The sequence below is a fragment of the Myodes glareolus genome, chromosome 3 (assembly GCF_982192425.1).
Source record: "Myodes glareolus chromosome 3, mMyoGla1.1, whole genome shotgun sequence".
Lineage (NCBI taxonomy): Eukaryota > Metazoa > Chordata > Mammalia > Rodentia > Cricetidae > Myodes > Myodes glareolus.
Genome location: NC_142028.1, coordinates 78,027,347 through 78,052,366, shown reverse-complemented (window position 1 = coordinate 78,052,366; position 25,020 = coordinate 78,027,347). Strand labels below are relative to the sequence as shown.

The 25,020-nt window shown below is 38.8% G+C and overlaps 1 protein-coding gene across 3 annotated transcripts in view; it reads left to right on the top strand.

The window, feature by feature from the left end:
* Nucleotides 1–24,101, top strand: part of Atpaf1 (ATP synthase mitochondrial F1 complex assembly factor 1) — a 30,314-nt gene extending 6,213 nt beyond the window's left edge. The window contains exons 4-9 of one of the 3 annotated variants that reach the window (XM_048443904.3): nucleotides 185–247; nucleotides 8,167–8,217; nucleotides 9,394–9,441; nucleotides 10,804–10,899; nucleotides 15,745–15,852; nucleotides 20,988–24,101. In XM_048443904.3, the coding sequence (XP_048299861.3) occupies nucleotides 185–247; nucleotides 8,167–8,217; nucleotides 9,394–9,441; nucleotides 10,804–10,899; nucleotides 15,745–15,852; nucleotides 20,988–21,182 (561 nt within the window). In that variant the 3' untranslated portion in view covers nucleotides 21,183–24,101. The other 2 variants (XM_048443905.3, XM_087904713.1) reach the window with 2 other exon arrangements.
* Nucleotides 24,102–25,020: the final 919 nt, after the last annotated feature.

Here is a 25,020-nt window from a genome sequence, read left to right as displayed (position 1 = left end):
TAGAACTGTGAAGACCTGTGTGGGAGCAGAGACTCACATTCTCTGAGCATGTGAGTGTCGAATGCTTATTCTGTACCTACTGAAGTCTGCTTCGCTGCTGACGTTCTTTCTACAAGGCTTTAGACAGAATTAAACTGGGGTTGTTGTTAATTGTAAATATTAATTGCTATTTTTTTCTTTCAAGACTCTCAGTTCAATCTTTAACATTGAGATGGTGAAAGACAAAACTGCAGAGGAAATAAAACAGGTAATGAATGAAAATAAGTAGGTATACTCCCTGGAAGTCTGTGCTCTGTGAGCACATCTGAGAACAGAAAAGGTCACACGTTTTTCTGACACCATTTTCTATCCCAGATGAAAAGAGTGACGAGTCACATAACTAGCAGTGGCATAGAAATGCGGCTTGCTTTCATATGTCTGGTCAACTCAGGCTTACCCTTTCCTTTTTATTCCTGTTGCCCACATTCTATTTAAATCATCGGGAACTGGATCACTGTACTGCCTTTCCAAACAGGCTCCCTGGGGCAGTACTGATGGATAGTGGTGAGCAGAGCTGCCCTGCAAGTCGCCTTCCCTGCGCCCACTTTACCTTTTCGTAGCTGAGTGGTAGCTGAGTGCGCTTAAGGGTCTGCTTGCCTTGCAGAGAAGATAGTGTGCTGGTTAAAGTGGAGACTTTCCAAACGAGCTGCCATTTTTAAGTCCTAGCCTTGTCACTTATTTGACTAGACAAGTTAATTTGGGAGGGGGGACTCAGTTTCCCCACTGTAAAGTGATAACTACTGTAGACCTACTTCTTGAGCCATTTGAAAATTAAATGAGTTAACATTTGTGAAACACTCAGAACAAATCCTGGCACAGAGTAAGTGCTATAGCTATGTTTTAAAATAAATGAAAAATTACTGTGTTGGGAGCTTGTTTGCAGATGTCCAGTGACAACCACCCCCCTAACCCTGTGTTCACTTTCTTAGCATTGCATCCTAAGGACCTTCTCTAGACGCTTCCTGAACCTCCCCCTAGAAAGCACTCGTGATCTCTCCTGCCTCTTGGTCATTCTGTGTACCTTGATTTGCATGGCTTGTTTCGTTGTTCTTGTTTGTTTGTTTGTTTGTTTGTTGGGGTTTTTTCTGCTTGAGACAGGGTTTCTCTGTGTAACCCTGGCTATCCTGAAGCTCGCTCTGTAGATCGGGCTGGCCTCAAACTTAGAGATCCACCTGCCTCTGCCTACCAAGTGCTGGGATTAAAGGCATGTGCCACCACTGCCTGGTGTTTGTTACATTTTTTATACCTGTAGGGTTTTTTTTCTCTTTAGCCTGTATGAAACTATTTGAGCATTCTTTATACTTCCAAGAGTCATAATTTTAAGTGTATGTGCTAATTAACAGCATAGTAATAAAACAATAATAAAAACAAGCAGTTACTATGCTTATTGCTTCAGTGGTATTTCTTCATTAAATTCTAATGTCCACCCTAGGAAATAGGTGCTGTTATTCTCAATTTAAAGACATGGAATTAAAAAATGAATATTTATGCAAAGCAGTGTTCTCAACATGGGCAATTTTAAATTTAAAAAAAATAACCTGAAACATATTAAAGAATCTTTATATCCTATAATATCAAATCCCAGCCAAGATTCAGTTATTTGTTTAAAAATAATCATACCCCTCTCAATATTATGCAATTATATGTATGTGAGAGAATTATTTTGAATGTTTATGATTTATCAGTAAATGTTTGATTTGTATGCCTATTTTCTTTTATATATACCTATATTCAAATTTCTCAGTCAAAAAGGAAGTAACAAGAGGAAAAATGCTAAGAAGTCCTAGTATAAGTCAAATTCCCTCCCCTTGCAACCCCCACCTTAATCCTCCAGCAGTTCTGGGTATTGAACCAAGACCTCATGTATGTGAAGCAAGTTCTCTGCCACCGAGCTATACCCCAGCATCACAGTCATCTAATACTGTTGGATTGCAGGGCATTGGTGACAGCACAAGCAGATGAAGCACAATTAATAAAAACTCAGAGGTAGAAATTGGGGTTCAACCTGAAGACAAGCAAAACAGCCAGCCACTGGCTCTTACCTCTACCTCGATCTAAAATGGCAATCTTGCCTCCAGGAATCTCAGAATGAGACTGAGACTGAGAGCTGTCTCCTCCCATCTTATAATTCTCTCTGGTTCTGGGATTAAGGGCATGCACCACCTGGTTTCTATAGCAAGCTAGTGTGGCTATTGGGTTTAAAGGTGTGTGTTATTGTGGCTACTAGGATTAAAGATGTATGTCATTGTTGCCTGGTCTATAAGGCTGGCCAGTGTGGCTGTTTTACTTTGTTAATCTTCAGGCAAGCTTTATTTATTAAAATACAAATGAAATGCCACTGCATTTCCCCTTTTTGTCTAAAATAAAAAAGAAGGCTATAGCTAATATAAAAAACTATATACAATAAGTACAATAACTATATACAGTATATGCTGACAATAGATACATCAATAGTGTCTAGTCCATTTGCATTTGGCAAATTCAGAGAAAATACTCCATATCTATCCTATCTTGGCGAATCCAAAGTCTTGTCCTTAATTTACTTTCTATCATAACTTGCTTTCTGCAACAAGTAAAAAAGGAAAACTATTACTATCTAATCTTCATCTCCCTCAGAGACCCAAGAAGGAAATAATATTAACTGAGTAAGCAGAAAGTGCAAGCAAGCAACTTCCAAAAAATGTGGGTACTGACAGATCTTCAGCCAACAGGCCCAGCATATCCAACAGACTTTTCTATGAAGCAGGATACTCTGAAAGGCTGTTCTTCCTTGTCTTGATAGTGATTGGCAGTCACTTTCTTTTGTGTCCTGCTTGTTTAATTAGGACAGCATACTGTCAGCAGTTGAGACAGGGGCCTTTTCTTACCCAGGGGCTTACTTTTGCCATAAAGAAAGTAAATTCCTTGTGGAGTTTCTTTGATGCCCATTATCTTCTCTGAAGTAGATTGGCTCTGCCATGTCTTATTTTCATAAAAAAGAGCCTGTGTTATTAAAATATCTTAATGTAGATCTCTGAAGTGTTTGAAATAACCTGTTTATATAAAATATATCTTTGTTTGACCTTGAAAACATACCTAATGTGACTACAAATTCGATTGTGATAGGTAATTAACTACTAACCTGCATTTCCTTATTCTAAACAGTTGGTAATAATAGCTTTCAAGGACTAGAGATTTGCATTACATTGTTAAATGAGCTGTATAGGTACAATACCTTGAACAAGATTAGAAATGTATGTACAGTATGTTTTAACAAAAATAGTCTTAAATTTGTATCAATATACAAAATTTGTATACAGTATACAAAAGGTCCAATCAAATGTAAAACATTTAAAACTAGTAGTTGCCTTTTAAAAGTAGATTCAATGACCTACCTTTTTATCTTATCATATCTATATCCTCCCTTTTTCTTTTCAGAATAGATTTAATAATCTACCCTTTTATCCTGTCATATCTATAATACCCATAATCTACTGAACAACCAAAAACATCCACCCACCTCTTGGGAATGTGTCCGTTATATTCTTAAATTTACTTCCTGCTGTCTGGGGTAGACAGTATCTTTAGAGGATACTGAAAGAATAAATTGGGTTAATTGTTAAGTCCTGGGAGAGGTTGCTATATTTATTTATTTTTGTCCAGTCTATGCATAATGGGAAAGTACAGGGCTTGTATCAAGTCCTGGCTAGAGTAGTCTATTAAGCTGGATCCTATTCTATTAAACTAGCCACTTCAAATTTTTTCTGAGCACTTTATAGTCCAAAGCCAATCCTCAGGTGGTGTTTTCAGTTCAGTGATGTTATCATAGTCCTGGAGGAATCATCATTGTGGGGCCCTATCCTCCTTATAGAGACTTCAAAGGTCACTATTAGGCATGCTCATGGTTCACTGCAGAAAACTGATGGATACTCAAACCCAAAATCATGTACAAGAAGGTAGATGAAATCGTTACTAAAATTAATTAGTACTCTATATGACCATTAATATCATGACAAAAATTTAAAATATATATATTAGTCTTATAAATTTTACACCTTAAGAAAAGCTGTCAAAGGGTCAATATAAAGTCAAAGGATTATGAGATTAGTAGCAATAAAATAGCCCTTAAATTTTTGTTTTTTTTTCTGTCCCACATCAGGTAGCTTTTCTGACATGAGACAGAGATTTTGAATTTCACTTTAATAATCATGCTTGTGTTTAGAGAAGGAGAGCCACATTCCAACTCCAAAGTCAGCTTTAATCTTTAATTGGATTTGGAACTACAAAAAGACCATTTGTGTTATATGTCTGTAGAGAACAGCAGAAGCAAACATTTGGGAAGATTTATGAAATTCTATCCTGTGGAAATGTGGTATACCAATAAGTTAATTTACTCTTCCTTGGGACATTTTTTTCTGGATGATTTTTCGTTTTTCATCAGATGACTCATTTGTCCAGTAGTCTTCAGATTCCTTAGCTGAATACCTGTATTCTCCTGAAAAGACAGAGACAAAACCCTTTCCTAACCCTAATTTTGGGGAGATTCTCTTTTGGCAAATTATCCGATCAAATGAAAAGCTTTTTAGTTTTATAGGTTAGTTCAGATTAAAAGGCCATGATGTTTGGTGAACTATTTTCTCTTCTAGTTAAAAGGTGTCTCTTGTTCAAATCAAATCTTTATCAATTTTGATAGTATCCATAGGTTTTCTTCTCCTGTACAAACAAAAGCAAAACCCCTTCTCCAATATAGCACATGTCCTGGTTTGCATTCTGAGGTCAGTACATCTTTAAAGTGTATCGACTGGTTTAATTCCATAGTTTTTTCTACCAGCCAATGTTTTCCCATAGCTTTTGTTCCCTTCTCATTAGCATTTAGAAATTTCAAAGTTAATAAAGCATTCTGCAATCTTTTTCTGAGAATATTTTTTCATTTCTTTCTGTTTATTTAACATAACCTTTATAGTTTGATTTGATCTTTCTATAACTGCCTGACCTGTAGGATTGTGTGGTATACCTGAAACTTGCTTTATAATACAATAAGCAAAAAGCTGTTTAATTTTCTTAGAGACATATGCTGGAGCATTGTCTGTCTTTATTTGTGCAGGTATACCCATGATGACCATAACTTCTAGTATATGTGTGATTACCAAATCAGCCTTTTCTGAACTCAAGCAGTTGCCCATTGAAAACCTGAATAAGTATAAATGGTGTGGTGTATATATTTTAATTTTCCAAATTCTACAAAAGGGAACACATCCATCTGCCAGATTTCATTCCTTTGAGTACTCTTTGGGTTACTTCCTGCAGGTGGTGGTGTTTGGTTGTACGAAGAACAAGTAGGATATATCCTTATAATTTTCTTGACTTGTTGCCATGTAATGGAAAAGTCCTTTTCTAAACCTTTGCTATTGACATGATGTTTTTTGTGAAATTCTGAGAACTTCAGCACATTTCTAATCAATAATTGACCAATTTCTGCATTACTTTGTGCTATAGGGCCTAGCAGACCCATATGGGATCAGGTGTGTGTTATGTATGTAGAATGAAGCCTATTCCTGATTATATCTTGAACCTAAATAAATAATTATGTCAATTCTGTGTCATCTGTTATAAATTCAGTGGTTCCAATATGCAAAATAACTCTTTCTGCATATTGCGAATAAGTAACTATGTTGAGGTTCTTTAAAATCCAATTAGTGCCATGAAAATAGCATATAATTCTGACTTTTGGACAGTCATAAGGGCTTTGTTACATTTTACTTAAATTTTCTCATTTGTGATTCTGAAGGAATCTTTATTCTGAGAAAGCTTTATTTATTAAAGTACAAATGAAATGCCACTGTAAGCAGATATCTTGCCTACAGAGGGTTTGTAAATTACTGAAGGAGATGCATTCATATGCTAATGACCGTATTCATAGACTAGTATATTTGTCTTAGTTTTCTGTTGCTGCAGTAAGACACCATGACCAAAAGCAACTTGGGGAGGAAAGTGTTTATTTCAGTTTACAGTCTGTAGTCTGTCATCCAGCAAGGTCAGGGAAGGAATTCAAAATGGCAGTAATCTAGAGGCAGGAGCTAATGTGTTGGCCATGGAAAAAATACTGCTTACTTCCTTGCTCAGCCTGTTTTTTGTTTTATGTTGTTTTTACTGCTCTTGTAGAAGACCCAGGTTTGATTCCCAACATCCACATGGTGTCTCACAACCATCTGTAACTTCAGTTCCAGAGGATCCAACACTCTTCTGACTTCTTAGGAACCTGGCACAAATGCAGTCAAATACATGTGTGCAGGCTCAAGAGTCATATACATAAATGCACCATAGATTTGTCCACAGACCAGTCTGGTGGGAGCATTTTCTCAACTGAGGCTCCCTCTCCCAAATGACTTTCTTCTGTCAAGTTGACACAAAACTAGCCAGCACAATCATTAGAGATATGAGGTGCAAACATTTCATAGGAAAACTTCTGACTGAAGCGATGAAGAAAAATTACATGGGAGAGAGCATATAAACTTAGCCTTGAATGGTAGGAAGAATTGGTGGAGAAGGAAATCAGAGAAGGGAAAATGAAAGCTTTCCAGTAAAGCCAGTAATGTGAAAAGGTACGGGCGATAATAAAATCAATAGGAGGGAAAAGTACAGGCAGAGCGTATATGTGCTGTGCATGTGTACGACGTCTGTATAATACATTGTAAAAACATATTCCTTACAAGACTAACTCATTTAGGTTTATAAAACTGGATTTTTTTCCCTTTTCTCTGTTTTCTAATTTTACACTGTGTAAACCTGTTCACTACTTTTAGGTATTTGCATCATGAAATATACCTCTTTGATGCCAGGCAGAGGGGTAGGACTTGTGGCTGCTCTGTATTCTAGTCAGACCCAGCAGGCCCTATCTATTCCCGATATGTAGGACTTTCTGGGAGCAGAATTTTAAGAGCTGCCTAAAATATAACAATAAAAGCTGGCGTGATATTTAGTGTCTATTCTGCCAGTCTCAGGGTTCTATTGGTTCAGTCAGTGATGCCTGAGAGGTTGGCATCACTGCTGTTTTATTGATATTATTTAAGAAGTTTCAGTGATTTGCCCGAGGTAGTAAATTATCAGGGCTACCATTTGCCTCCCAGGCCATTGACTATAGACCCTAAACTCTGAAAGGGTCATATCCTTGCTCCCTGAGAAGGCCCACAGTTGACTGGGGAGGTGTGGGTTTGGGAAAGGGATGAAAAAATCTGCTAAAAACCTATCACCAACAAGATCTATCCTGAGAACAATTATTTCAGAAATCTAGAGGCAATTTCTTTGACAGAGTTTGTTATTTTTTTAATCTTATTTTTTATGTGTATAGGTGTTTTGCTTGCGTGTATGTCTGTGCACCATCTGCATGCAGTACCCGTGGAGGCCAAAAGAGTGTCAGATCCCCTGGAACTGAGGTTACAGATGGTTGTTAGCTGCCATATGAGCAGTAGGAATTGAACCTGGGTTTTCTGCAAGAGCAACCAGTGCTCTTAACTGCTGAGCCATCTTTCCAGGCCCTTTTATTGTTTTCAGTTGTCTGCTTGTCTGGGGGTATGTACACATGAGTGCAGGAGCCGGCAGGGCCAGAGAGTTGGGATCCCACTGGTCTCCTGACACTGGAATTACAGGTAGTCATAAGTCGCTTGATGGATGCTAAGAACCAAACTCAGGTTCTCTTCAGGACCAGTAGATGCTGTTAACTGGGCCACCTCTCCAGCCCCCAGAGTTATTAAGACGTACAGTTTGGGGCTTAGAGAGGTGACTCACAAGTGAAGAGCACTTCCTGCTCTTCCAGAGGACTGAGTTCAGCTTCCAACCCACATCAGATGGCTCACAACTGCCTCTAACTCCAACTTCAGGGGACTCAGGGGCATCTAAATAGTGATGTATACACAAACATATACATTTTTAAAACCTGAATCTTAGAAAGGCCGTTTTAAAGAAGTACAGTTTAATCATTCAGAAGAGCATGTGCTATTAAATTTGTTATAATCATGTACTAGTTGTAAAAACATTACAGAGCGTTTTCCTCCCTGTTATCAGATAGAGTAATACTCGTCCAATGAAAGCTATCACTATCCCTTGACTCATATGTCACAGATACTTTCTTTCTTTATTTATTTATTACAGATTTGGCAGCAGTATTTTTCAGCAAAAGATACGGTCTACGCAGTTATTCCTGTAAGTAATTTGGAGGGGAAGTGGAAGCATTACAGCATGAAGGTCAGCGCTCTAGCCCTCTCGGGCAGTTGCCTGGACTTTTCCTATGTTTATGACATCTTGAGAACTTACACTTTACAGCTCTAAGAGTTTTTATTATGCCCTGAGCACCAGAGATTGGATGCTCCGTGTGGTGTATTTATGACCTTTGCTTTCCCTCCTGGTTCAGAAATATTTCTGAGTCTCTGACCAGAGAGGCTAGTGTAAGTTCATGTTTCTGAGTCTCTGACCAGGGAGGCTAGTGTAAGTTCATGTTTCTGAGTGGTTTCCAGATGCATTTTACTTCCTTTTCATTTTCCAACCAAACTACTGGGATTTAAGACACTGCCTCCAGCATTCTTGTCTGTAAATGGCAGATTCCTGAGCTGACTTAGAGCTCCCTCCTGGCCTTTCTCCACTTTTTCCCATTAGCAAGTGGCATTTTCTTGGTTTTACGTTGTTGAAATTGTCTTAGAGGTGATCACTGGCCATTGCCTTACCCTTAAGGTCTATGACTAAGAAAGGATACAGTTGTCTTCTCCAGTTAAAATTAAATCTTACTCTACACCAGGTGTGGTGGTGCCTACCTTTAATCCCAGTGCTTGAGAGATAGGAGCAGAGGCAGATAGATAGGTCTCTGTGAGTTTGAGGCTAGCCTTAAAGTACACTGAAGAACAGGTATATTTTCAACTTGCATATGTGTAAGATTAAGGAGGAAAATGCATACAGAGGGAAAGCCAGACCTTTTTGTTTATGAAGAAATCCCTATTCTTTGTTTTTTAGCCTCCTACGCATATATACTCTTGCCTTCATGAACTCCATAATCTAAAGTCTGTACTTGTCATTATGTTTTAGATCATTCATTCCAACTTATTGTTTGAACAGGCTTTCTCAAGTTTCTCTTGGATTCAGCTGATTCCTTGGAGACTTTGAAGCATGAAGTACTTCATCTTCACACAGAATTTGTAGCAATGAGCAGCAAAGCATGCATCTGGCTTTTCCTGCCTTTTGTCATAAGGATGATTTGTAAATGATAGAACTTAAAAGTCTCTTTCAGCCATAATAGAGCTCTAGAATTCAGTCTTGGAAGACTCAGTTGATCGTGACTTTTCATGCTTTCCTATTTGTGAGTTAATTTTATTCTTTTCTATTTTGCAGAAAGAGAAGTTTGATTTGATCTGGAACCGGGCTCAGTCCTGCCCAACAGTAAGTCTGTGGTAACCATGTAGAATTGTTTATAAATGCTACCAAATAGTTTCAAACCAGTCCTGCTCATGATATAATGCTCTATTAACAAAGGTCCTCACATGTCATTTGTCTGATAAGTGATATTTTCATCCTTATAAATGGCGTTTTAGCTCTCTACCACAGTAGGCCTTTCTGATTTGGATCTTAGTCTATCAGTGTACGTTCATAGGAAAAGGCACCTAAGAGCCCAGTGTGGTAATGCACACTTTTAATTCCATTCAACTCGGTCTACATAGCAAATTCCAGGCCTGCCAGGGATACATAGAGAGACCCTGCCTCAATAAATGAATGAATAAGCCAGGCAAGGGTGGCGCACACCTTTAATCCCAGCACTCGAGAGGCAGAGGCAAGCGGATCTCTGTGAGTTCGAGGCCAGCCTGGTCTACAGAATGAGATCCAGGACAGGCAGCAAAGCTACAGGAAAACCTTATCTCAAAAAACAAAACAACAAAAATGAATGAATGATACTAGAAGGTGCCTAAGACCTTAATCTTTGCTGCCTCCTTCAGGTTCCTGTATTAGAATTCTTCTTTATAGTTTTGCCTATGCTATTCTGATACTATGTGCCAAAACCAAATGATTATTTTGTTGTTGAAATAGTGAAACACCATAAGGCTCCAGGGAAAGGGAATGGATAGCTGATGTGACAGCCAACTTGTGAGCAATGGTTGCTAGGGTTTTTCCCAAACATTGCTTGCAGAAAATAAAAAATACCTAAGTAAACTGGAGATATATATCATTTTTGTATGTTGGACAGCAATATCGCTTAATGTCAGCCCTCCTCAAATTTCATCTCTGATGTTTTCCTTCTTAGATAAGTTTGAGAAATGTATATGAAAATACATTGAAATGTTGAAAATGTATATGTTTGTTATACTATCACATAATTAATTTCATAATTTGAAAAATGTTTTTTTAAAGCCAAGCATTATGGTATGGGGATATAAGTCAGTTGGTATGTTGCTTCACCTAACATGTATAGACTCCCACATTCAATCCCCAACGCCTATAGACTGGGTGTGGTAGCACATGCTTAATCCAAGTACTTGAGAGATAGAGGCAGGAGAATTAGGAATCAGGTCTTTCTTGGCTGTATGGAAGTTTGAGGCCAACCTGGGATATTTGAAACATTGTCTTTTACCACAAAAAAAAAAAAAGGAAGGAGGAGGCAGAGAAAAGAAGGAAGGAAGGAGGAGGAGAAGGGAGAAAGGAAGAAAAATTTAAAAGCCAGACATTGAAGAAATAGAGTGGTACAAGTGATTAAACATTGAAAATGACTTCATTTGTCCATCTATCTGCTTGTTTTTCTGTTTCCCACAGTTCCTTTGTGCACTACCAAGAAGAGATGGTTATGAGTTCTTCGTTGGACAGTGGACGGGTACTGAACTCCACTTCACTGCTCTTATAAATATTCAGGTAGGTCATGTATGCCCTACACAACACAGGGGGCACTAGAAGCCTTCCTGGGGCTGGGGTCCAGTGTCTTCTGACTTCAGCAGTACTTGCTATGCACTGATGAGCTGTCATATGTTGACAACTTAGGTTAGTTTTCTAGGCCTCACTTAATACCAGAAATTTGAAGTCCGTATACTTTTCTCCTGCTTCACTGTTGTCTTCTTTTGTCTTCTCCCCTTTTCTGTTTAAATGAAAAAAGGAAGGTTTTAGCTTTAACATAGTAAAATTACATATAACAGCAAGTATCAAGCAAGAATTATAGTTACAATATTTATTTCTACTTTATCTTTTATCATAACTAAGAAAAACTATAACTATCAATTCTTCAACTTCATCAAAGACGGCAGAAGGATATAATATTATCTAAGTAAACAGGACATGCATTGTAAGCAACTTCCAAAACTCTAGAAATGAGAGAGACATCTCGCTGCCTGAACAGTCACCCAAAATTCTTCTGTACTATTGGGGCATCCATCTTCAGTCTACAGGCCCATAGTATCCAGTAGACTTTTCCATGAAGCAGGAAATTTCAAAGACAGGTCTGCCTATATTGGCAGTTTGTCAGTCATATTTTTCTGTGTTCTGCAGAATGTCTAGCAGACTCTTTCATGAAGCAGGAATCCTGAAGGATGGCCTCACCTTTAGGCAAGTTCAGCAGTCATTTCTCTGCAGGTCCTGCATGTCCAGTTCATAAAGCAGTCCAGGAAACAGCAGTTTCTTGCCTAAATGGCTAACCAACTCCATAAGGAGCCTCTTCGATGTCCATCTTCTTCTTGATGTAGATTGGTGTTTCCAGGAGCAGATGTGTCTCATTGTAATGAAAAGTCCTAAATTCTTAAACATTTTAAATGCCATATTCTGTAGTCTTTGAAAGGTTTGAAGAATGCCTATCTATCTGAAATACATCTCTTGTACATCTAGAAAATCTAACTAGCATGAGTACAAGCTTGACTATTATAGATGACTATCTATTAACCTCTATTTCTTAATTATACATTACATTTTTAAATGAGCTGTACAAACACAATACCTTTTTTTTTTAAAGATTTATTTATTTAGTATGTATACAACATTCCTTCCATGTATGCTTGCATGCTAGAAGAGGGCGCCAGATCTCATTATAGATGACTGTGAGCCACCATGTGGTTGCTGGGAATTGAACTCAGGACCTCTGGAAGAACAGTCAGTGCTCTTAACCTCTGAGCCATCTCTCCAGCCCCCCACAATACCTTTTTAAATGAGCTGTATAATCACAATACCTTAATCAAGAGCAGAAATTATATATATATATATACACATATATACATATATATACACAGTATAACAAAATTGACCTTAAATTTGTATCAGTAAACCAAGATCCATACCAATGCAAATCTTTATTGCATATTAAACATATAGCAAATATTGTTGAAATATTTATAAATACTATTTGGGATTTGGGTGTAGTTCTCTAGACTACTTCCTGCTGATTGGGGTGCTGTTAATCAGGTCTTTCATGGTATATCCTGTGTGCTAGGTACATCTCAGTTAGCAGTTGGGCAAAGTAATTTTTGGGGGGTGTTCATGGAAACCTTTCAGGGGGTATTGGTCTATCAAATCATATTAGTCTGGAAGCAATCCACAGGTTCTTATCTGTGGAAACAAAAGAAGAACCTGTTTTCCAAAGCAACATATCCTTAGACCGAAATTTTGAAGACAAGATACCTTTAAAGTATATATGTTGATTACTTAGCTTCTTCACAGTCAAAAAATTCAAAGAAAACACAATAATATACATAATCCAGACTCTCTGTGTATCTTTATGTGGCTTATTTGTTTCAAATATATTACTTTTTAATATTTATTATCTTTACTCCTTTAATCTATGATTGTCTGTGCTCTGTCTCTTTAAAGACTTTGCCTTTTTTTAAAAAAACCACTTACTTCTTTTTATAACTGTCTATATGCTTTTTCTTTTCTCTCCCAAGCCTATCTACATCCAATATTTTGACAATTTAGAACTCTTTTCCATCTGAATTTGTCTTTATTGTCCTTATTGTATATTTATAATTATTTTCTGACCAGGACTGCTTCTTAAAATGATAAGTGCTTCTTAAAAATCTAGGCAGTGTCACTGCCTGCTTGCCCCGCCCAGTCCAGCTTGGCGGATCTGTTTGCTGCCTCTGAGAGCCATGCTTACAGCCCCATTTTTAAGCACATAGCCAGTCTTTGTTGCCATTAAGCAAGTTGTAGCACTCTGTTCACAAACCCCATTTAAATGTTTCATAGTCGGACCTCCAGAAAGAGTCAGAGTTCGCACTGGCAGCACAGCCTAGAAAGCCGACATTTCAAAACGATATTGCTTTTTTTCTTCTATCGCTGAGTCAGGAAAATCTCTCTTAAAGGAGCTGTGGCATGCCATCAGCAAAATGCTGGCTACCAAGAAGCAATGCTTAACTCTGTTCTTTTGTGTCTAAAATTACTTTTTAAGCTTTCTCAGGTTTTATGTGGATTTAGTCAGCCACGTTGGGTACCAATTTGTAGGAGGAGGCCACCTGTTTGTTTCCCAGCTGCTTGGCAGCTCAGACCCGAAATAATCACACAGAAACTGTATTAATTAAATCACTGCTTGGCCCATTAGCTTCTCATTGGCTAACTCTTAGTTATGATAAAAGATCAAGTAGATATAGATATTGTAACTAATTCTTGCTTGATACCTGTCTTGTTATATATAATTTTTCTATGTTAAAGTTAAAAACCTTCCTTTTTATTTAAACAGAAAAGGGGAGGTGTTGTGGGACTCCCCTCTGTATGCTGTGAATACCATCGGTGAATAAAGAAACTACTTTGGCCTGTTGATAGGGTAGAACTTAGGTAGGTGGGGGAAACTAAACTGAATGTTGAGAGAAAGAAGGCAGAGTCAGAGAGAAGCCATGTAGCACTGCCAGAGACAGACGCCAGGCAGAACCTTGCTGGTAGGCCACGAACCTTGTGGTAAATATATAAAATACTAGAAATGGGTTAATTAAGATGCAAGAGTTAGTCAATGAGAAGCTAGAGCTAATGGGCCAAGCAGTGATTTAATTAATACAGTTTCTGTGTGGTTATTTTGGGGCTGAGAGCAGGGAACAAACTAGCAACCTCTTGCAACAAATATGGGTATTTTTTACTTGTCATTTAATATCCTCAAATGAATTGGTTACTGTTATTATTTCTATTTATAAAGAAGAGAATGAACTTAGGGAAGTTAATAAGCTACATTGAGTCCAGGTTGACTGACTCCAAAGTCTATAAACTTACATATTTACCATTGTCTTGAAAACTCTGCTGGATCCTGTAGATCTATGAGAAAAGGAAGGAAGGAAGGAAGGAAGGAAGGAAGGAAGGAAGGAAGGAAGGAAGGAAGGAAGGAAGGAAGGAAGGAAGGAAGGAAGGAAGTTATTTCATGGAGAAGTATATAAAAGAGAAAGCCAAATACAGAGTAGATGTTAACTCTAAAATGGGACTGGAAAGGGATACAGAAGGATCCTCGAATTGTATCTCTGTCTTTGTTTGCTTTCTGTTGCTGAGATAAAATATCATTTCAGAAGCAACTATGGAAGAGAGGGTTTATTTGAACTTACAGTTCCAGAGGGAGACTCCACAGTGGATGGGGAGGCTGATAGCAAGTGGCCAGAGCCAAAAGCTCAGAGATCACTCTTCATCCATAGACATAGAGCACAGAGCAAACTGGAAATAGGTGAAGCTATAAACTCTCACAGCGTCCCTCTGCCCACAAGATGTTCTTCCTCCAGCAAGGCTCCACCTCCTAAAGGTTCCATAACTTTCCCCAAATAGTGCCACCAACTGGAAAGCAAGTATCCACCAACTGGAAAGCAAGTGTTCAAATACCTGAGCCTTGAGGGGACATTTTTATTTAAACTACAAGTCTCTAATGCTTTCTTTCTTACATGGATTGAGAAGTGTATGCCTGTCTGTGATATTATCATATGTATTTCATAATAAACTGTTAGTATATTATATAGTATACTACAGTATATTGTATATTAGCATATTGTATCCTAATATCTTGTGGGCAGCATTATCAGTATATTAGAAGTATGTATGAGGAAACCAAGAGGATGAACTGTTAAGATTGCCTTAGCAATAGTTAGGTACAATAATTAAAGGATGCTTGCTGAAGCTTTAGAGATGAAGCCCTGGGAGCTGTTTTCTGTCATCTACATGAAGGAGTTGGCTTTAAATTCAGGTTCTCTTCCTAGACGAGACTTGAAATCTGGTGAAATCACTGATCATTCTTCATGAAGTTATACAATTCCTATTTTCTTCTCCATCCTGCCACAACCAGATAATATTTTGAAGCCACACAGCAGAAATCTGGCTCTTACACAGACTCTACAGTGCTTTGCTATAGTGTAAAAGAGCTCAGTTTTCAGAGCCACCACAGGGAGTAGATGAAATGCACTAGTCCATAGAAGTGGCAATTACACAGGCACATCGCTTTCTTTAGAACTTGACTTGGTAGCTGCCTGTACCATTTTGTTTTTAAATGTATGACCACAATGAAGGATTCACTGCCTTCGTAAACATTCTCTGGGAAAAAAGCCAGATCTTTTCCAATTGAAGACACAAATAACACCGTGAAAACTGTCAGTTCACCATGCCTTTGCAGGCCTGACCCTGCCCATACATACCAGTCCTCTAACTCACTAGCTACCCAGAGGGCTATTAAGAGCTAGAATTTCCTCCAGACTCTGTTGCTTTGAAATTGCAGTTTGTTGTGGTGGTACCTTATTGAGCTTTGATAAGTGTTTCTCCGTGCAGACCCGAGGGGATGCAGCAGCCAGCCAGCTGATTTTATATCACTATCCTGAACTTAAGGAAGAAAAGGGCATAGTGCTGATGACAGCTGAAATGGATTCCACATTTCTGGTAAGAATCTACATTTGTCTCTTTGGGTTTACCTCGTAGTTCTGCGGGTGCTAACTCTTGTAAATGCCTCAGGTCTAGATTAGGGAAAGATACCTTTGTGTATTTTGTTTCTCATGGTTGCAAATAATTTTGTCTTGTCTGTATACATTTAAGTTGAAGTACAGTTAGCTACAGATAAATGTATGGTTTCCTTTGTCGGTGCTAGTTTGTTTCATTTTACTTTTTAAGTGTGTGTGTGTGTGTGTGTGTGTGTGTGTGTGAGCGCGCGCGTGTATGTGTGCACACACATACATTGTGGGTAAGGGGTAAATGTCGAGTGCATGTATGAATGTATGAAAGTCAAAAAATAATTTCTGGAAGCCCATTTTCTCCTTCCACCTTCTAGGTTCCAGGGGTCAAACTCAGGTCATCAAACTTGTAGCACGCACCTTAGCCCACTGAGCTACCTCACTGGCCTTGGAAATAGGTTATTTTATTTTATTTGAGACAGGGACTCACTATGTAGCCCTGGCTATCCTGGATCTCACTAAGCAGATGAGGCTGGCCTCAGACTCACAGAGACCTGCCTGCCTCTACCTGCTGAGTGCTGGCCTAGAGGCTGATGATGAAAATAGTTTCACATCCTCATTTGATCACAAATTTTTTCTGCATTAAATTCTTTTGAAGCTAAATTTTCATTTAAATTGATCTGAGGTCATTTATAGTCATTATTCTCATGTAATAGAGAATATTATGTATTTTATTAAGGAAGGATGAATGTGTTTGATTGTGAGACATAATATAGTTACATATTATCTTCACCTATGCCTTTTTTAAATCCAGTAATGCCAAAACCAAGACACATCTGGCCCTGGAGATTTCAAACAAGATTATGGACATATAGGTGACTTCTAAAATGTAAGATGAGTTCAAAAGTACTAGTTGTACTAGAGTAATAGTTGTGTCTTTTTCTTCCTCTCCCCTGTCCATAGGAACATTCACCATTGGATTTCCTTCTCTCCTTTTCCATTCCCAGTTGTGTTGCTAGGGAGACCATCAACTAATGATGCCCATTGTGTTTCTCTATGAGTCCGGGTACCAGAGACAGTTTTATGTCTATCTAATGCTTGCTTGTTTCCATTTCATTTGTCTGACAGAGATTGTTTAGAATGCCTTCAGAAGACTGGGCATTTCAAAGCCTCTTCCTCCATTCCAACACCCACTTGTATTTCTTCTTCATCTTTACCAGATATATAGCAAGAAAGGGATGATTTCAGCCAGCTACTGTCTCACAGTAACAGTAGACTCCAGACCTGGAGCACAGTGGGGTCTCTGTCTCCCTGACTGTTATTCCTAAACTACTCAGTTTTATTTCCCCCATTTTTCCTTCCTCCTAAACTGTTTTTGTATCACAGTCAGCTGGAAGTCACTGATCCAGAATCTTATTTATAAATATGTATTTACCGTTAATTGAGATAAGACTGCAGAAAAAAATAGTTTTGAGAAGACCTCAGTTTTAGACTGTTAAATCTGAGATGCCTATTAGTTATCTATGTAGTGTGTACAGTTAGATACCTGAGCCTGGTGTTTGGAAAAGTGACCCAGGTCTAGTATGTGGGTTGTTTTTAAAACTGTGGATTGAATGAAATACCAAGAAAATAAATGAGGATGTAAAAGAGAAAAGATATAAGAACTAAGTCCTTGACAGATGAAGAAATATCAGAAAATTAAAAAAAAACAGTTGTAATATGAGTGAGATTAAGATGGTAGACCGCCTGGAAATAAAGATAAAGTGTTGTAAAAGCAAAAGGGAGTGTCTAGTTGGTCACTCTAACCTGCTTATAGGGCAAATGAAATAAAAACTGAAAGTGTACTAGATTTTATAGACATGAAACTATTTGGTGACCTTTATAAGAACAGTTTCAGGGGAATGGTATCACTATAAATAAACATAATTAAATTTAAGAATGATGGGAAGAAAAATTAGGAAGGATATACATTAATGCTTTCAGGGGAAAGAAAGAATAGTGTTGGATGGAGGAAAGAAGTGGGAACAAGAATGTCTTTTATTTTAAATATCGAATAAATATATGGAAAATATGGTAGGGAAAAATATTAGTCATATAGAAAAAGGAGTAATATTCTGGATAGACAAGTCTGGAAATGAGTGTTTAATCTTTGCCTAGAGTATATTAACTAAGAGAAGTCAGGATATGAGGGCGTGGATGTGGAAGGTTAGATGAATGGTTAGTGGCAGCTTGTGGAAGTTCTTGCCAGATTATTATATATATAGAGAGAGAGAAAGAAAGAAAGGCCTTCAGCTTAGAGTAAACATGTAAGAACAGAGTTAGATATTTGAGTCAAAAAGAGATAGTATGCCGGCCATGGTGATACAAACCTTTAATCCCAGCACTTAGGAGGCAGAGGCAGGTGGATCTGAATATCAAGATCCAGGACAACCAAGAACTACATAAAGAATCCCTGTCTCAAGTCAAAAAGAAAAGGGAAGTTTTATTTACATATTACTTAAGATTGCTTTAGTTCTGCAACAGAGTTGAGTAGTTTGAACTTATGGCCCCCAGAGCCTAAAATGTTTACTGTTTACAGAAAGTGTTTATAAACCACAGTCTAGGGAATGGAAAAGAGAATTTGTGTAAATACATACACGGAGAGGATGTCAGATTTGACTGGCTCAGCCATGTGGTGTAATGATGTAATTGAGGGGCAAAGAAGCTTAGAATGAATACAAAAAGAAGCTTGCTTACACTTGTTGACCGGAGAGTAAGGCTGGATAAGGGAGAAGTGAGAAGACAGATACACTAAGAACTGTGGACTTCAGCTGCAGGCTGTTAAGAGTTTGCAGTGAACTAGGAAGGTAAAAAATAATAGACAAAGTGCAAGTGTTTCAGACTGAGATTTGGGGAAGATATCGTTATTTATGGCAAAGAAACAGAAATAGGACTTACAGACTGTTCTATATTTTTTGGTCTTCAGCAAAACATGGTGTCTGACCATGTTTCAGTGAATTCTAGAGGTCAGAGGAAAGAAACTTTTTCTTGGTTCTGTTTCTATCACTTCGCTCTGGTAGGTTCAAACTGGTGCAATTTTAGCATCATTAAGGTTTTGGAGGATGGGATTTTTGTTTTTTAGCCTTTTTTTCTGGATTTATAACATTTGACAACATATCAGACAATATTCATTTACCTTGTACAAACCACATTGACTGTGAGATCCCTCTGCACTTGGCTCAGCAGATAAAGCACCCATCACCAACCCTAATGACCTGAGTTCAGTCTCCCAGGACCCACATGGTCGAAGAAAAGAACTAACTCTTGGAACTTGTTCCTGACCTTCAATGGATAAACCATGGCATACCTGCTAATATATACACATAATAAAATGCAATTTTCAAAGATTTACCTTATTATTTTTAATTATGTGTATATATGTAGGTCTGAGTGTGAGTATGTGCATGTGAGTGCAAGTGCCCTCATTGGATATCCTTAGAGCTAGAGTCATCCACTCAACATGGGTACTGGAAATTGAACTCAAGTTCTCTGCCGAAGTAATACATGCTCTTAGCCATCAAGCCACCTCTCCAGCCCCAATTTAAAAAATAAAGGTTTAACTGAATGCTTTATAGGAAGAAGTACAACATACAGAGACAAGAAGCTCAGCCTCTGGTATTTATAAATTTATCTGCATCGTTGTTATGTGAATCCACGAGAGTTCATTAAAGGTCTCAATAATAGCATTATCCCATAGCACATCATTCTACAGCTAGGCATAGCATACTTTTCTTCTTCCAGTGCTAAGAGTTGAACTTAGACCTTGCACTGAGCTAAGTCCAGGTTCACATAGCATACTTTAGGCAGTCATTTTTCAAGTGATTTTTTTTCAAGTTTGAGTAATAATAGATAAATATTTCTGGCCAGCTAGAACTATAGAATATGTAGAAAACAGTAGTTATTTCAGTTCATTGTTTTCCTTTCATTTTATTTACTGTTATTGTACGTGTATACATGTGTACGATAGAGGTTACAACCACATCACACATGTGTGGAGATCAGAGGGCAGCTCTTATTATTGCACATGTATAAACATGTATGATGGAGAGAGGTTACAATTACACCACATGTGTAGAGATCAGAGGGCAGCTCCTATTATTGCATGTGTATATACATGCATGATAGAGAGAGGTTACAACTACACCACATGTGTGGAGATCAGCTTATCTGGGTGATCCTGGCTGAATCTAATGAGGTTGCTGTCAGGATGTTGGTAGGAATGCAGTCATCTGAAGATTGACTGGGCTTAAGGATCCATTTTTTTCCTGAACACATTGGCTTTTCTGCAGGCCTACTTGAATGTCTTCTTGATAACTTTCCCCAGAACAAGTGATTCAAGACATATTCTTTAATGATCCAGTTGTTAGACGCAACTCGTTAAGTACAGCCTCACACTCAGAATGGAGATTGGACTCTCCAAAAGAGGTATATGTACCAAAGTGATACATACACAAGTATGTGTATGACTCTGTAGCTCAAGTTCATTGGTGAAAAAGAATGGTGGCCATACGAGCCTTATGAACTCAAAGCCCCAGGTGTTCCCCAGTATTATTGCTGGTCCCTGTACCACACCTCTCAAAATGTGGACATTTTATAACCATCACATCTGGCTTTGATACTGTGTTCCTGACTGGGGTACCATCAATAATAGGTTTTATTCAAGGGTATCTAATTAGTCAGAAACTTAGTACTTGCAAACTGATTCTTAGAGCTGGGTAGCTTTTTACCCTCTTCCTCAGATGAATGTAATGTCTATTTAGGAACTAAATAAAAAGAGAAGCTGTGAACATATGAACTAACTTACCTAGCAAACATCATGTCACTATGTATAGGAACATACGAACAAGCCTTGATGTCTGTATCTTTGAGGAATTTAAATTAGAGAGTACAGACCAAAAGTGACAAATAAGAGAAAGCGATGACAGGTGTACAAGGTGCCTTGCTTACATGAGGAAGGAACGTCTAGCCAAGACTTGAGAAGTCAGGGAGTCAGAGAAGCTAAGAACAGTGTCTCCACCACGAACTCAGGCACAGAGCTTTCTTTGGTCCTCTGCGGAAAGGTGCCTCACTCCTCTCATTGCCTTGCAGAATGTTGCTGAGGCGCAGTGCATCGCCAATCAGGTTCAACTCTTCTATGCCACTGATCGGAAGGAGATTTTTGGGCTAGTAGAAACCTTTAACTTCAGACCAAATGAGTTCAAATATATGTCTGTCATCGCCGAATTGGAGCAAAGTGGACTTGGAGCAGAACTGAAATGTGCCCAGAATCAGGATAAGACTTAAGAGATATCTGGATTGACCCTTCGCAGAGTTTACTCAGTCCCGGATAGCCTAAAGTCCACCCAAACCCTTGACCTCCAGAGTTCAACGCAAAAAGCAGTCTGTACAGAGTTACCATGTATGCTACTACAAGAAGTGATTGTGGGCATGAGCCCTAATACTTGATACTCAGAACGAAGGTATACAAATACTTTGATAATTACCTCTCACTCTAAGGGTTCCTTTTTTGTGTTTCTGGGCATTTAAACAAGAAATATTCAGGGATCTGCAAGACTATTGACTGGGATTTATTCAGTGTAACAGTGAAGTTGCATTCTGGCCATTTTGACTTCATAGCTCCCAGTTCTGTCTTCCTAAACCTGTAGCAATAATCTTGAGGGTCTTAGAGATGTTGGCTTTGTGTATTCTTTCCCTGCACCAGTGAACAGCCCAAGAATCCTGGCCAGATTCAACACAACTTGCTATTCTCCTCAAAGTAAAGACTTCTAGATGCCCCTCCAGAGTTGCCTTCAGTGCAACTAAGCGATTGCAGGTACAAGTACCTGAAATAATAAACAAATACATTGCCTGCACACTGTTAAACCATCGCTTTTGGCCCTGCTCCCTCAACTCTGCCTGTGAGAAGCTAACGAATCAATTCAGTGTAAATAAAATCTTTTTATAAGATCATCCCAGATTTGCATGATTTTAAAATGAAAATGTGGGTAGAAGCAAATGTTTCTAGACTGAGTGTGGGGAATGTAGCTGTAAAGTCTGGTTTTCAGTCTTTGCTACACAAAATAGTGGAAACTCAGCTGTGCGCCGTTGGTGGCATCAGAGCTGTGGGTTAATTTTATCAGAACTCTTCTTGGGGCTCAGTGATTTCTTGAAATGTCACAAATAAGCAAGTTATTCTCCACCAGAAGGACATGTATCACTCTAGCTCCAGGTTCATTGGTGAAAAAGAATGGTGGGTCCACACCAGCCTTATGAACTCAAAGCCTCAGGTGTCTCCCAGTGTTATTGCCAGTCCCTGTCCCACACCTCTCATCTAATGTGCTCCACCTTAATCTGCCACTCCAGTCTGATGTTAGATGCCACCAAGCATGGTGAATAGAAAGTTAAGTAGTATTTTCAGTTTATGTCTATATATATTTTCTTCATTACAGATATTTTTAGAGTGGGCTTCTCAAAGCTTTTTAAGTAGGTATGGTGGTTTGAATAAGAATGGCTCCCATAGGCTCATATATTTGCAGGCTTAGTCACCAAGGAGCAGAACCATTTGAAAGGATTAGAAAGATTAAGGGGTGTGGCCTTGGAGGCAGTGGGGGAGGGGCTTTGAGGTTTTAAAAGCCTGTGCATGCAGGTCAGGATGTAGCTCTCGGCTACTTCTGCAGTATCACTCCTGCCTGCTGCCATGCTCTCTGCAGTGATGGCAATGGACTGAGCCTCTGAAACTGTAAGCCAGCCCCAGTTAAATGCTTTCTTTTATGAAATTTGCCTTGTCATGGTGTCTCTTCACAACAGTAGAATAGTAGCTAAGACAGTAGGGTTGACCATCCCAATATTTTCTGGGTGGAGAAACATAGTGTTTCTTTAACCTGGAGACGCTGTGCTGTGCTTTCAGTTTCTCTAAAGGTTGAGTGTTTTCTGATGCAGCTTCTAGACCCACCATGGTTCCAATGGTCTGCATTTTAAGAACTTGAGTGCTGTCAACTCTGCAGTTTTCCTTAAATGCCTTCCACGCTTCTGGGTGATATAAGTCTCGAGACTCAGCCTTGGGTGGGGCTGCTCTTGTGGGTATCCAGCTTTGTTTGTTTTTCTCTCCAGATAGACCCAGTTCTTAGTCATAGAACATCTTCATGACACCACTACTAGCAGATTAAAAAAAAAATGATGATGATGATGAAAAAAGCAAAACTAGCTGTTCATGTCATACTCCTCCCAGCTTTAACCTCAGCTCCATCGTGCCAAAGAAGGATGGTGTATCCATGGGTAATTATATCAGATACAGTCGGATAAGGTGCCATCTGACTGTTGTTAATATTTATTTTACCAAAGAGATCTAGCAAATAAATGAAAACCATAGCAGTTAGTCTGTAAATGTGTTCCCTGATTCCAGCATGCTATTTCTCAGGTGGACTTTGGAGCTCATTGAATTTGGTTCTTATAGCAGCGTTACTTTTCTTAGCTTGTTAATGATAAATTACTTAAACTCTAATTCTTACCTTTCTTCTGAACATGGGGATGATATCTACCTCGTTGGATTATTTTGAAACTTCAGTAAGCTTCTATATACACTACAATAGAATTCAGTGCATGCTGGATCTCTTCTTTTTCTTTACTTCTTCATTAAAGACCAACACAGGGGCTAGGAATAGCTCAGTGGTGGAACTATGTTCCTAGCATGCATCAGGCCTTGCGTTTGGTTCCCACCGCCAGACAGGAAGAAAGTTAAGTCAACATTTCAAATGCAGAGATTACAAAAAATTTTATCTCACTGGTTCTCAACTTGAGATGCAGTAGAATCACTTAAGAGCACTTTAAGATGCAGTTCCTGGGTCCCTACGCTGGCTGAATGCAGAAAGCCCTGAGAACCTACATTTTAGTATGTATGTATTCTAGGTAATTCTGATATGGGTAATTTAGTGAGCTTTTGTGAGCCATTGCCTTGTCTCTTATGAAAATGTCCACTAGATGGGTCTTTTCTCACCTACAGACATTCACAAAGGATTTAGATTCCTCTGTTCTCTGTCTTTTTAGTAGTCCCTTTGTGTACCCTAGTTACATTGCATTATATTTATTTTTGTGTGTTTACCCCACTAGACTGTGAGCTCCCTGAGGGCCAGGATTTATCTTTATTCTCAGTGCCAAGGACATGACGTGAACCACAAAAGAAACTCAACTGTTGAACAAATAAACGATACATATTTTAGCCATAAACTCTTATTGATGTATGTGTTTCTCTATTTGAATCTTGTAACGTTGTGGTACCCCACAGGCGCCTGTGTTTGAACACTTGGTCCATGGCTGGTGGCAATACTTTGGGAGCTGGCAAAGGTAAGTCAGCAAGCAAGGCCTTAAACATTATGCCAGCTTTTAGTTCAAGATTACTCTTGTTTCCTGATCCATGGCTTCAGTGTGAACAAGCCTCAGCTACCACCATCCAGCTGCTGTGAACTCTGCCAGGCCACCTGCTGAAAGCACAAACCCAAGTAAATCCTTATTTTAAGCTGTCTGTCAGGTGTGCGGTCACAGAGACACAAGTAACTAGTGATACACTTGAACGTAAGACTATATATCTATCTATCCGTCATCTCTAGCTCTCACTCTCCCACCTGCCCTCCCCAGGTCTTCTTTTATTATTATTTAAATTTTTTACGCCAGGCAGTGGTGGCGCATGCCTTTAATTCCAGGACTCAGGAGGCAGAGACAGGTAGATCTCTTGAGTTCAGGGCCTGCTTGATCTACAGAGTGAGTTCTAGGAAACCAGGGTGGTTACACAAAGAAAAACCCTGTCTCAAAAAATAAAAGTATATGTATGGGTATTTTGCTGGTGTATATGTTCGCGTACCATACATGTCTGGTACCTGTGAAGGCCAGAAAAGGATGTCGGATCCCCTGGAACTGGAGTTCTAGGTGGTTATGAACCACCGTGTGGATGCTAGGAATGAAGCCCAGGTCCTTTAGAAGAGAGGCCAGAACTGAGCCATCTCTCCAGCCTCCATCTCCCAATGCCTCTCAGACGTTTTAAGACAAGATCAATTATGTGAGCTATAATATCATATGGCTAAAGCTAGTTCTGATCTGCCTGCCTCCACCTCCTAAGTGCTGGAATTACAGGCATGCACCAGTATCCCTG